Source organism: Podarcis filfolensis (assembly GCF_964270895.1).
Source record: "Podarcis filfolensis genome assembly, chromosome: 5".
Taxonomy (NCBI): domain Eukaryota; kingdom Metazoa; phylum Chordata; class Lepidosauria; order Squamata; family Lacertidae; genus Podarcis; species Podarcis filfolensis.
In genome coordinates this window covers 21,301,656-21,314,317 of record NC_139608.1, presented here as the reverse complement: position 1 = coordinate 21,314,317, position 12,662 = coordinate 21,301,656, and the positions used below count along the sequence as shown (strand labels likewise).

Sequence of the window (12,662 nt, the reverse complement as noted above, 5' to 3'; positions counted from 1 at the left end):
ACTTTTTTAAAGTTCAGCAATAGCTCCATAACACATTTAAAATGATTTTTAAAAAACAAATGGACTCCCCACTGCCTTCCTACTTGCTGTCCATTTTAGTGCATTTTTCTCTAGATAAGTGCTTCCAATCTGCACTTCCAGTCCAAATGTTAAAAACTTTGTGGGGGTTTTTTAAAAAAAAAATGTTTTGTGTTCAGCAATGGGCAATCGAGCTTGAATCTATAAGGACATGAATGCACTAATTCAGTATTTGGTTATTATTTTTAAGCATCACTTTAGACAGACAGACAGACAGACAGACAGACAGAAGACTGCCCAAGTAAATTGGAAATTAGCCGTTCCCACCCTAAGCAGCTGTGCTCATTGGGACATTATTATTATTATTATTATTATTATTATTATTATTATTATTAATTTAATTATTTACAGGGACTCAGGGAACATACCAGCGTGGGTGCGCAGTAAAAGCACAATGCCCCTAACAGTACAAAAGGCAATCTGAAAACCAGCTTACAGCGGGAAAGCATCCATTAGTAGTGTTTGTGTTCCTGGTTCCTCTGTTTTCTAAACCACTTAGAAGTCTATTTTGGCACTAAGCAGTATATTAATTAATTAATCAGAGTAAGTTGTGGTAGCAGCAGCTCTAGGAGCCCCCTACTTGGAAGCAATCCAAAATTCGACAGTCCACACCCCTTTCGCTGTGGTAGGTAGGGTGATCATTGGTGGGGTGGGGCGTGGATAGGAATCTCGTAAGAATTGATGAAATCCACATAGACATGCATATAAGAAAAATAATTCAAGAGAAGAAAAGCAGGCTGCATATGTTTGTGATACAGGCAGGTGCTTTTAAGTGATGCCTTGTCGCAAGCAGGACAGAAGATGTTCCCTGTCATTTGCACCTTTTTAAAGTACAGTCATACCTTGGTTCTCGAATGGAATCTGTTCCGGAAGTCTGTTCGACTTCCAAAAACGTTTGAAAACCAAGGTGAGGCTTCCGATTGGCTGCAGGAGCTTCCTGCACTCAGTCAGAAGCTGTGGAAGCCGCGCCGGACGTTCGCCTTACAAAAATCATTCTCAAACCTCACTCCTGGGTTTGCGGCGTTCGGGAGCCAAAACATTTGACTCGCAAGGCATTCAAGAACCAAGGTACGACTGTAGTTGTATTTTTTTTAAAAAAGGGCTTCCAGTTAGTATGATGTTCTTTTAATCAATTTGTTCAAATGTATTAAACATTGAAACCCTAATAAAACATCTGTATTGTGTACTGCCTTGGAAAGAGTTGATTTGATTAATGCTCCGTCATTTCTCCCAGGAGAACTCTCCGCTAATGTGCTATTCTTTTTTTGCTGACTCTCCACAGGAAGCCTATTCTGTAGCAAGGCAGTTTAATATGATTCCACCCGTGTGCGAACAAGCAGAATACCACCTTTTCCAAAGAGAGAAAGTAGAGGTTCAGTTGCCGGAACTGTATCACAAGATAGGTAATGTCAGAAAGGCCTCATTGTTAATATTTGCGAGGGAATGAGGAACAAATCATTTCTATGCAAAAGGTGTCTGCTCGGAAAATATTTCATAGCCCCTGCTGTTCAATAATTATCAGAGGTGCAATTAGTCTCTTGCCAGCAGCAATTATCCGTGTGCGAAGAGGTAAGTGACAGCATGTCTGCCAGGCTTCTTCGATGGCTTTCCTCTGTAATTTATTATTATAATAAATATAGTGTCATCAGAACCCTATATAGCAGGTCCATAGTGGTGCATGATGTCAGGCTAAAGAAGGAGAATGCTGAACTACAATGTTTTAGTATGTTCCTTTCCCACACCAAAAAGTGCCATGGGCTGCAATCCAAAGAGCACTTACTAGGGAGAAAGCCTCTTTGAAAATAGTAGAGTTTACTTCCAAGTAGGTAAAAAGATAAAGGACCCCTGGATGGTTAAGTCTGGTCAAAGGCGACTATGGGGTTGTGGCGCTCATCTCGCTTTCAGGCCGAGGGAGCCGACGTTTGTCCACAGACAGCTTTCTGGATCATGTGGCCAGCATGACTAAACCGCTTCTGGTGCAATGGAACACCACAATGGAAGCCAGAGCGCATGGAAATGCTGTTTACCTTCCTGCTGCAGCGGTACCTATTTATTTACTTGCATTGGTGTGCTTTCAAACTGCTAGGTTGGCATAAGCTGGGACAGAAGAGCAGGAGCTCACCCCATCATGTGGACTCGAACTGCCAACCTTCTGATCAGTAAGCCTAAGAGGCTAAGTGGTTTAGACCAGGGATCAGTAAACTTTTTCAGCAGGGGGCATTTTAAATAAAAACACACATTCTACTCATGTAAAAACACCAGGCAGGCCCCACAAATCACCCAGAGATGCATTTTAAATAAAAGGACACATTCTACTCATGTAAAAACAAGCTGATTCCCAGACCGTCTGCGGGCCGGATTTAGAAGGTGATTGGGCCAGATCCGGCCCCTGGGCCTTAGTTTGCCCACCCATGGTTTAGACCACCGCGCCACCCACATCCAAGTAAACATGGGGAGCCCCACAGTGACACAATGGGTCAAAGCATCTGGCTATTAACCAGAAGGTTGGTGGTTCGAGCCCACGCAGGAACATCGGTGGGCAGGATTCCTGCATAGCTTGGGGTTGGACTAGATGAACCCTGGGGTCCCTTCCAACTCTTACAGTTCTGTGGTTCTGTGCAGAGGATTACATAGAGTACTACCCTAGACATCTCTCCTGCTCCTTCAGACCCGGGTATGGAATGTGTGTGATCACTGCTTCACTGTCATGAGCTGGAATAGCTCAATCAGTAGAGCATGAGACTCTTAAACTCATGGTCATGGGTTAAAGCCCCATATTGGGCAAAAGATCCCTGCATTGGACTAGATGACCCTCGTTGTCCCTTCCAACTCTACAATTCTATGATTCAACTGTGTCACCACTGATGGAAGTTATCTACCAATTTCCAGTCTACAAGTTTCTCATTTGTCCAGTGGCCTAGGACCCATGTACCTACGGGGCCGCCTCTCCTGGTATGCCCCGCAGAGGACCTTAAGGTCCACAAATGACAACATTTTGTTTTTTTTTTTTTTTTTAAATATTTTTATTTTTCCATATAAACACAATACAACAAACATAAACATACAAAAACAAAAACAAAACAAAAAACATGTATCATTTCATATCCTAATTTCATATCCTATCTTCCCCGACTTCCTCATGCCTCCCCTTTCTGTATTCCAAATTCTTATCGATTGTTCAGCAAATCTTCCCTTATTTTAATTTAAATTTAGACTATTCTTCCTTGTTTTCCTTGTCTTAACCATTGCTAATAGTAACCATTTACTTTCCAGTCCAACATCATTCTAACTTTCATTAACTTTGTGATATTTCTTTAAATAGTCCTTGAATTTTTTCCATTCTTCTTGCGCTGCTTCTCTTCCCTGGTTTCGGATTCTGCTCGTCATTTCTGCCAAGCCCATATAGTCTATCACCTTCATCTGCCATTCTTCCAGTGTGGGTAGTTCTTGCGTCTTCCAGTACTTCGCAATGAGTATTCTAGCTGCTGTTGTAGCATACATAAAGAAAGTTATATCCGTCTTTAACACCCCTTGGCCGACAATACCCAAGAGAAAGGCCTCTGGTTTCTTGGGGAAAGTATATTTAAATACCTTTTTAAGTTCATTATAGATCATTTCCCAGAATGCCTTAATCCTCGGGCAGGTCCACCAAAGATGAAAAAATGTACCTTCAGTTTCTTTACATTTCCAACATTTGTTGTCAGGCACATGGTAAATCTTTGCAAGCTTGACTGGGGTTATGTACCACCTATATATCATTTTCATAATGTTTTCTCTTATGGCATTACATGCCGTAAATTTTATCCCGGTGGTCCACAACTTTTCCCAATCAGCAAACAAAATATTATGACCAATGTCCTGAGCCCATTTAGTCATAACCGATTTAACCGTTTCATCTTGTGTATTCCATTTCAGCAGCAAATTGTACATTTTGGAGAAATTCTTAGTACTGGGTTCTAACAGTTCTGTCTCCAATTTTGATTTTTCCACCTGGAAGCCAATTTTACTGTCCAGTTTAAACGCTTCATTAATTTGATGGTAGTGGAACCAGTCTCTCACCTTCCCTTTTAATTTCTCAAAACTCTGCAATCTCAATTTGTCCCCTTCCTTTTCCAAAATTTCCCACACAAATGACAACATTTTGGAGGTCCCAAGTCGCAAGGTGGTTAGATTGGTCTCCACTAGGGCCAGGGCCTTTTCAGTACTGGCCCCGACTTGATGGAACGCTCTGTCACAAGAGACTAGGGCCCTGCGGGACTTGACATCTTTCCGCAAGGCCTGCAAGACAGAGCTGTTCCACCTGGCCTTTGGTTTGGACTCAGTCTGACCCTTATGTTGCCCTCCCCTTATGGTCTTGATCTATCAGCTACTTTTAAAATGAGGCTGCATTTTAAATTTCATTTTAACCTGCATTTCAAATTGTGGTTTTTTTCCCCCCTATTATGTTTTTATTGTGATTTTATTGGTGTTAGCCGCCCTGAGCCCGGCTCTGGCAGGGAGGGCGGGGGGTATAAATAAAATGTACTATTATTACTATTAAATTCAGTCTGCAGCAATTTGCTATTCTTTTTAAAAATCTTCATAAACATTCTTCAGCATTTTAGTGCAGTTTTGACTCATGTGCACTTTTTTGCAAGCAATTTTTCCTAAAATAATGCATTTTTGTGTGGCTTTACCCCTGCAAATGTATTTGTCATTAATAGCACACTTTAATCTATGCATTTTTGAAAACATGGCTGCCACTCTGGAAAAAGGTCCTGGAGATGCACTCTCCCACATTCCCCCTCCACTATGCCAGTGCCAATGAGATGTATCTAGGAAACTCATGAGCAGAGCATGAGGGCAATAGGCTCTGGTATTAATTTACAAGGCACTTAATAATTTGGGCCCAGGGTACCTCAAGGACCACCTAATCCCTAATATCCCTGCCCAGTTATTGAATTCTTCAATGTTACCAGTCCCCCGTGGCTCAGATGCCCATCTCAGATGCTCCAGAAGCTGTGCATTTATTGTTGTGGGTCCAATTTTATGGAACAATCTTCCAGCTGAGGTCAGACAGCACCTCCCACCACCTCCTGTGCAGCTTCTAGCTCCTACTGAAGACTTTTTAATTATTATTCCAGCAGGCATTTTAACTTGGAGTCTGATTTTATAGTTTAAAATGATGTTTCCCTTTTCTGTGTTGTATTTCTTGTACACCACTTACAAGTCCAGCAATATAGGAATTGTTTAAATCACTAAAAAAAATAATAGTGCTCTTCCATTGTTGCTTCCCAGCAACTAATATTCACTGCCTTTCAAGAGAGGCAGTGAATCATTCAGTCTTCATGATTCAGTCTTCATGACTGACAGCTGCCAGCAGACCCACCTCCTCCACAAATTTGCCTTCTTCCCCTCCGAAAGCCGTCTGAGTTTGCATCCATCGCAATGTCCCATGCCGATGAATTTCATGTTTTAATTATGCTTTGCGGGAAGAATTGCTTGTTTCTGCCTCTCCTGAAACTCCTGCCAATCAGTTTCACTCGGGGGCAGCTTGCCCAGCAATGGAGTCGCTGTCGCTTACTAAGAGCTGTGCAGAGACTGCTGTGGGAATACTGAATCAGGTTTGCTGGGGAATCCGCACAAGATACAGCCTTCAACCCTCTCCCTCCCTCTCCCAGTAAAGCAGCACTGGTTCCACTGTCAGGAATCTGCTGTGGTTCTGCCCACTAAGCAATGGTTCCATTGAATGCTCCCAATTTCTATTATTATGAAGGAGGGAGGAAAACGTCTCTCTATCTCTACACCATCTGTAATTTTATAAAACTCTATCATGTCGCCTCTGGCCCTCCAGCCCCTGGCAGCTCAGCCTTCTGTTTTTCTAAACTGTAAAGGACAAATGATGTAGTTTTTCCTCATAGCAAAGGTACTTTGGTCGTTTGTGGTATATATTTGCTTATGTAATCCATAACCCGTGTGTGTGTGTGTGTGTGTGTGTGTGTGAGAGAGAGAGAGAGAGAGAGAGAGAGAGAGAGAGAGAGAGAGAGAGAGAGAGGTGTTTACAGGATCTTGTTAACATTACAGTGGTACCTCGGGTTAAGTACTTAATTTGTTCCGGAGGTCCGTTCTTAACCTGAAACTGTTCTTAACCTGAAGCACCACTTTAGCTAATGGGGCCTCCTGCTGCTGCCACACTGCCGGAACACAATTTCTGTTCTCATCCTGAAGCAAAGTTCTTAACCCGAGGTACTATTTCTGGGCTAGCGGAGTCTGTAACCTGAAGCGTATGTAACCTGAAGTGTATGTAACCCGAGGTACCGCTGTATCTCAGTGCTATCTCTTGTCTGATTGGTTGTTCTGCAGGAGTCGGAGCAATGACATGGTCCCCTCTCGCCTGTGGGATTGTCTCAGGGAAATACGCCAATGGAATTCCCGAAAGCTCAAGGGCTTCTTTGAAGGTATTTTCCCCATGCTAACCACTTATACGGTCACGACGTATTTCCCCCCGTGCTCTAGAGAAACGTCTTTTCTGAGCTCAGGATGGTAGGTGAAAAGTGTGAAGGCGCACATGTTTGAATGATGGAAAGAATTTCCCCTGAGATCTACAAGTAAAGGGCGGTATACAAATTTAATAAATAGCAACAGTAATAATAATTCCCTTGACAATCAAGATTTCAGCATTAATGAGAACATTGTTGCTGAGGTCTACGCCCAGTATGACTAGCATGAGATACAATTCTATCCCATTGCTTACCATTTTGATTTTATTCATAAACTGGATGGAGATTCTGATTTCATTAAGTATTCTTGGAGAACATCCAAGTTGCCTGTTACATACATGTTTCCATGTTATCTCTTCTTGCTTCCCTGATTATTAAGATTCGTGGTGTGGGGCTAGATAAGAATACATGATAGGCTTTCACTACGCAAGAGGTGGAGGTGGAGGAGACCTAGAGACAGTTTAAACTTTTCCATGGCTGTGCATCTTTGCACCAGACTGGGATCTGGGATGCAATTGAACAGTTGGCCAGCTGTGCGCTGCTACACATTTTTGCCTCTGACACCATCCACCACTTGCCCATGGCCCCCAATGGTTGCCCACAAGGGAATGAATGCATATCTCAGGCTGAAAAAGGTTTCCCAGCCTTGATATATATACTGAAGACCAACAGATGTCCCTCCACAGCCTTTAGTCTGCTCTGAAACACTTAGATCAGTGTTTTCATTCCTGGCGTTATTGATTAAATCAAGCTGGCATGTCAGCCACAAATTGTATCCAGAATTGCTTCTAAGCCTTTTTAAAGGAAACTTAACAAGGACATATTGACGTGAATTGCCCAGACACATTGACTGGCTGCTGTTGCGGCCTGTTTAGTATAGCCTGTTATCTGTGACATACTGTCACTGTTGCCAACCCACCCACCCCCACGCCCCTCACAGCAACCTTGTTTGACATTTTGAAGGATGGCAGCACACTGAAATCATTGTGGTATGTTTGAAAGCAATCATCAAAGCTCCACATGTTTAAGGGAAATAGATTTGTCCAGCGCTAGAGATTTGCGGCCAAAGGATAACTGAGTTTGTGTTTGCTTGCTGGATCTGGGAGTGAGAGCCAGGAGCTCATTTCTCCCCCGTTTCTCTCCAGAGCATAACATTTATAAACTCATTGAGCTCCTTCTTTCACCCAGAGAGCACTAAAACATTGGAAAACAAGTACTGCCCAGAGAAAGCACTCCTTGAGTTGGCCAATATGTCATACCAGAGGCAGCCGCAGCCCAATTTCCCATCCCTCTGCCATACTGTTTAGTGTTCACTGCATGTGCTCAAGCTATCGCATATCACATTGCACCCCTGCCGTTGCTGATGGGGAACTGCTACTCCATGGCCTCAGCTTACACAGTGAGTTGCCAGCACCCTTGGCAGTTGTGACATAGAGAGCAGCTCTAACAGTGCAGTGCATGATTTAAACTGCAGGGTTCTAAGGTTTGTCTTCCTTTTAAGATCTTGTTGTCTTCTGCTTCCCCAGTGCTATCAGTGGCTAAAGGAGAAGATTGTGAGCGAGGAGGGGAGAAAACAGCAGTCGAAGCTGAAAGATCTCTTCCCCATTGCTGAACGCCTCGGATGCACCCTACCTCAGCTGGCTGTTGGTGAGTGATTCTGGGAGTCCCCCTCTGGGCACTTCCAAATGTCATTTGCATTGTGTATTCATAACTATTCGTATTCATGATGCTAGCAGCAAAGTCAGACACAACTTCGCATTCAGTACTGTTTGTGCCTGCTCGGGTTTTGGGGCAGTCACACTGCTTCACTTCCAATCAGTGCATATTGTGTAACTTTCTGCTGAAATCCTGTAACTTTTCATACCACAAATGTTGGGTGGGGTGTTGGGTGGGGTGGGGTGGGGTGGAGAATCCCTCTTTGGTTACAGTATAGCCCCATAATCCACCACAAATGAAAGCACATCAAAGTGCAAGTAGATAAATAGGTACCGCTCCGGCGGGAAGGTAAATGGCATTCCCGTGCGCTGCTCTGGTTCGCCAGAAGCGGCTTAGTCATGCTGACCCGGAAGCTGTACGCCAGCTCCCTCGGCCAGTAAAGCGAGATGAGCGCCGCAACCCCAGAGTCGTCCGTGACTGGACCTAATGGTTAGGGATTCCTTTACCTTTACCTTTAATGAACTATTATTATGTCAAGAACACATAGACAAATACACACACACCCCCAAGAAACCTATATCATTAGTGATGTTCAGTTGGGCTGGCACTGTGAGCTACTTGCACTACAAAGGAGGTACTTATCCAATGCCTTTTTTGAGAGTTGGTTGCAGTGGTCTTCAATAGCTAATTTTATTTTGTGCATTTATCTAAATCATTTCTATACTGCTTTTCCAAATCTGAGGGTGGCATAAAGAAACAACACCCAACTTAATCAAGCGTCTTATGATCAATTAAGGTTCATAGGAAGCTATCATATACAGCCGTACCTTGGTTTTCGAATGTGTTCTGGAAGTCCGTTCGGCTTCCAAAAAAATGTTTGGAAACTGGAACACTCACTTTTGAGTTTTGATCATTCAGGAGCCGAAACATATGAGTACCAAGGCATTCAACAACCAAGGTATGACTGTACTGAGTTATTTGGACCATCTAGGTCAGTATTGACCCAAAGTGGCTGGGGAAAACCAGCCAGATGGGCGGGCTATAAAGAAAATAATAATAATAATCATCATCATCATCATCATCATCATCATCTCTAGCATTTCAGGCAGAGTTCTCTCCCAGCCCTACTTAGATATGCATGCCAAGGAATGAGCCTAAGACCTTTTGCTCTACCACTGAACCATGCCGCTTTTCATATGAGTTTCAGCTGGTTTGTGGTTATTGATTACATTTGCATATATTTACTTAAGGGGTAAAAACCATATTTCTGAAGTAGGAAGCGTACATGTTTCTAGATAATGTGCACCACATTGTCATAGCAAGCATAATCTTAGAAGGTCCCTAATATGTGAAAGAAAAGGGGAAATGCTCTTTTAAGATAGTACTTGCCTTAAAAATATTTTTTTTTAATAGAAAAACCTGCTGGCTGATTAAATTAGGGACACTATTTGGCTGATTAAAAGGGTTTAATCAAATAATCATTAACAAATTAAACATTAATTAATTGCAACCCTGATTAAAACAAATTGAGTGTACCATGAAATCCTAAGGAACAGATGCAACATCCCTTTGGGAAAGAGGCTAAAAGACTTGCCAGTGAAGAGGAAAAGCTATGGGGGTCTTCCAGATGTTGTTGGACAACTGTTCCCATCGTCACTGACCATTGGCTATGTTGGCTGGGGCTGATGGGAGTTGAAGTTCCACATCTGCCAGGAACCACGTCAACTATCCCTGATTTAGAAGGAAGTCCTTTCAAAACACTAGGACAGTTCACAGTTAGGGCAATAAAGATAAATCCCCTTGTAACTGAGATAATTCCCACAAAGCAGAATCTGATTAAATAACAGCTTCTGGCAGAGGATAATTGTTCTTCTCATATTTGCAAAGGACGTTGCCATGACTGACAGAGGCAAAATAATGTACTGATTTAGACTTGGGTTTTTCAGGCTGAAGTGGGACACACACTGGCCCCTGGTCCCTCACTGATTCTCAGCACGGATGTTCTCAGCTCCTGTGGTTTTGTGCTTGCAAGCAGGGATGGGCCAATCTATCAATTTTTGTTTCTCTCACTTTCCAAATTTTATCAGTTCTCCACACTTCCACATCAGTTTGCAATTCAAATAAAAGTCCTTGTGAAATTTCGTCTCCATTTTAGTGAATTCAATCTACTGCACATGTATTTGTTTCCAGTTTTGCCAAATTCACACCTTTTTTGCAAAGCTGTTTTCCCCAACATAATTCATTTTTATGGCATTTTATCCACTGATTTGTGCATTTTTATGTACATGCATTTTTGTATGTGTTACTTGACTTGATAACTGCATTGCAAAATTCAAAGAATTGCGAAATTTGAAGATTGCTTTTGTTTTAGTTCACACCTTGTTTTGGGCAGCACAAATTAGGTTTATACTGCCTTATACTGAATCAGAACATTTCTCTATGTAGCCCAGTGCTGTTTATTCTAGCAGTAGATCTCCCGGGGCTCTCAGGCAGATATATCCTCCGACTCTGGGACCCTTTTAATTAGAGATGCCAAGGACCAAGCCTGGGATCTTCTGCCAGAAAAGAAATGCTCTACCCCTGATCTGTGATTTATCCCCTAATTTCCTTCCGCCTGCTGCTGCAGTAAAAATGCTGTCTTTTCCAGGATGCCTACTGTTTTACCCAACAATATAGCAAGCCTGGTTATGGAATGCAAATATTTACAAAGTCATCCAAGTACCATGTTGCGTACGGGATACAGCTACTGACTGCATTATCTTTGGGGGTAGGAAGAATAGCTGTTTTTATGGACGACAGCAACAAAGTTGGGCTAGCAATTACTATGAAATAATCATGAGCAGGACTGGATTTTTCCCCCTTTAATCTTTTTTTCCCCCCTCCCCTAGCACAGTTCCCTCCCAACAGCTGTGTAGCCCTGATTGACTCAGGCTGCGAAAATAGAGCTAACACAGCGCAGAAATTCGAGAGAGACCATTAATCATGTTTAACTGTGCTGTCTCGTTCTTGCCTTGCCAAAGACACGATTTAAATGTTTCACAGGGATGACGGGGTGGGAGATAAATGGTCCGATGAAGTTCAAATATCACTTCTGGCCCTGGCAGATGACTTTTCAAAAAATCAGCTAATACGTTCAGTGCAGGAATAAGTTTAAAACAAAACAATCCAGATTCTGTAGCAGCCAGCAAGATGGGGCAGTGCTGGTTACCTGGCTTCCGAATGCTGAGGTCACTGCTGGTACCTGAGAGGGGCGAGACACTAGGGAAGCAGGCATGGTGTGGACACAGAGGTAAAGCTAATTCCCTGCTCCTGCCATAGCACCTGCACCGCACCAACCTGCCCATCACCTCACCCCCCATCTCTTTCTGTCAGTTACCAGAAGTGTCCTCCACATTGGGAAACCAGGTAAGCAATGTGGCCCGATCCCACTTCTCGGGCTGCTGCCTAGACAATGTAAGCCATGAAGCGCTCCTCACAATTTTGCAAACCAGCAAAGGAACAAGCTTCTCGTCATCTGCAACCGGGGAGAAAGCAAAGGCAGTACGTGATGACAATGGACATTCCCCAGATGTCAGTAGCCCAAAGTGGCTGCACAGAATAGGTTTCAATTCACCTCAGCACCATCACCTGTGTGCTCCTAATTTCATTTATTTTGTTGCTCTGCCTGCTTTTTGCTTCTGGCTCTACCTACCTCTGACATGTGGCCCTTGGAAAAGCTGCCTAGAAAGGGAATGTGGCCCTGGAGCTGAAAAGGTGTCCTGTCACAGTGAGGAATGTCCAGAGGGCAGAATTAAGTGTATTGTCAAAAGTAGACTTACAAGTTAGGAAAAGGCAGGTCTGTCAGTCGTAGGTCCCTCAGCTACTCCTAGCCATGCACTCACTGAGGCTGTTGCAGCAACAGAGAGGCCTCGGGTTATGTATCTTCCCCACCTGAGCTACACACAAGCAGGTGAAGACTGCGTCAGCGTGCAACCTGCTTCTGCTTCTCCCACTTCAATCCTCTTCTGGTCCTGGTCTCCTGCCTCTGACTCTCTTCTCTTGGCTGTTACAGGTTCCCCCAAGTCACTGACCCAAGTCAGTCTGCAACACCCCATTCTCCCGATGTCCTCTCCTCTGTACACAGTGACCACTCTTCAGTGGCTAGCCCAGGGGTCAGCAAACTTTTTCAGCACTGTCCCTCAGACCTTGTGGGGGGCCAGACTATTTTTTTTGGGGGGGGGAATGAACAAATTCCTATGCCCCACAAATAACCTAGAGATGCATTTTAAATAAAATAGCACATTCTACTCATGTAAAAACACCAGGCAGGCCCCACAAATAACCTAGAGATGCATTTTAAATAAAAGCACACATTCTACTCATGTAAAAACACGCTGATTCCCAGACCGTCCGCGGGCTGGATTGAGAAGGCGATTGGGCCGCATCCGGCCCCCGGGCCTTAGTTTGCCT

At 43.5% G+C, this 12,662-nt stretch overlaps 1 protein-coding gene across 2 annotated transcripts in view; it reads left to right on the top strand.

Moving 5' to 3' along the window:
* KCNAB1 (potassium voltage-gated channel subfamily A regulatory beta subunit 1) overlaps positions 1-12,662 on the top strand; it is a 207,627-nt gene that overhangs the window by 188,721 nt on the left and 6,244 nt on the right. For both annotated transcript variants that reach the window (XM_083613476.1, XM_083613477.1), the window contains exons 10-12: positions 1,361-1,481; positions 6,421-6,515; positions 8,084-8,204. In XM_083613476.1, the coding sequence (XP_083469602.1) occupies positions 1,361-1,481; positions 6,421-6,515; positions 8,084-8,204 (337 nt within the window). The remainder of the gene's footprint in view (positions 1-1,360; positions 1,482-6,420; positions 6,516-8,083; positions 8,205-12,662) is intronic.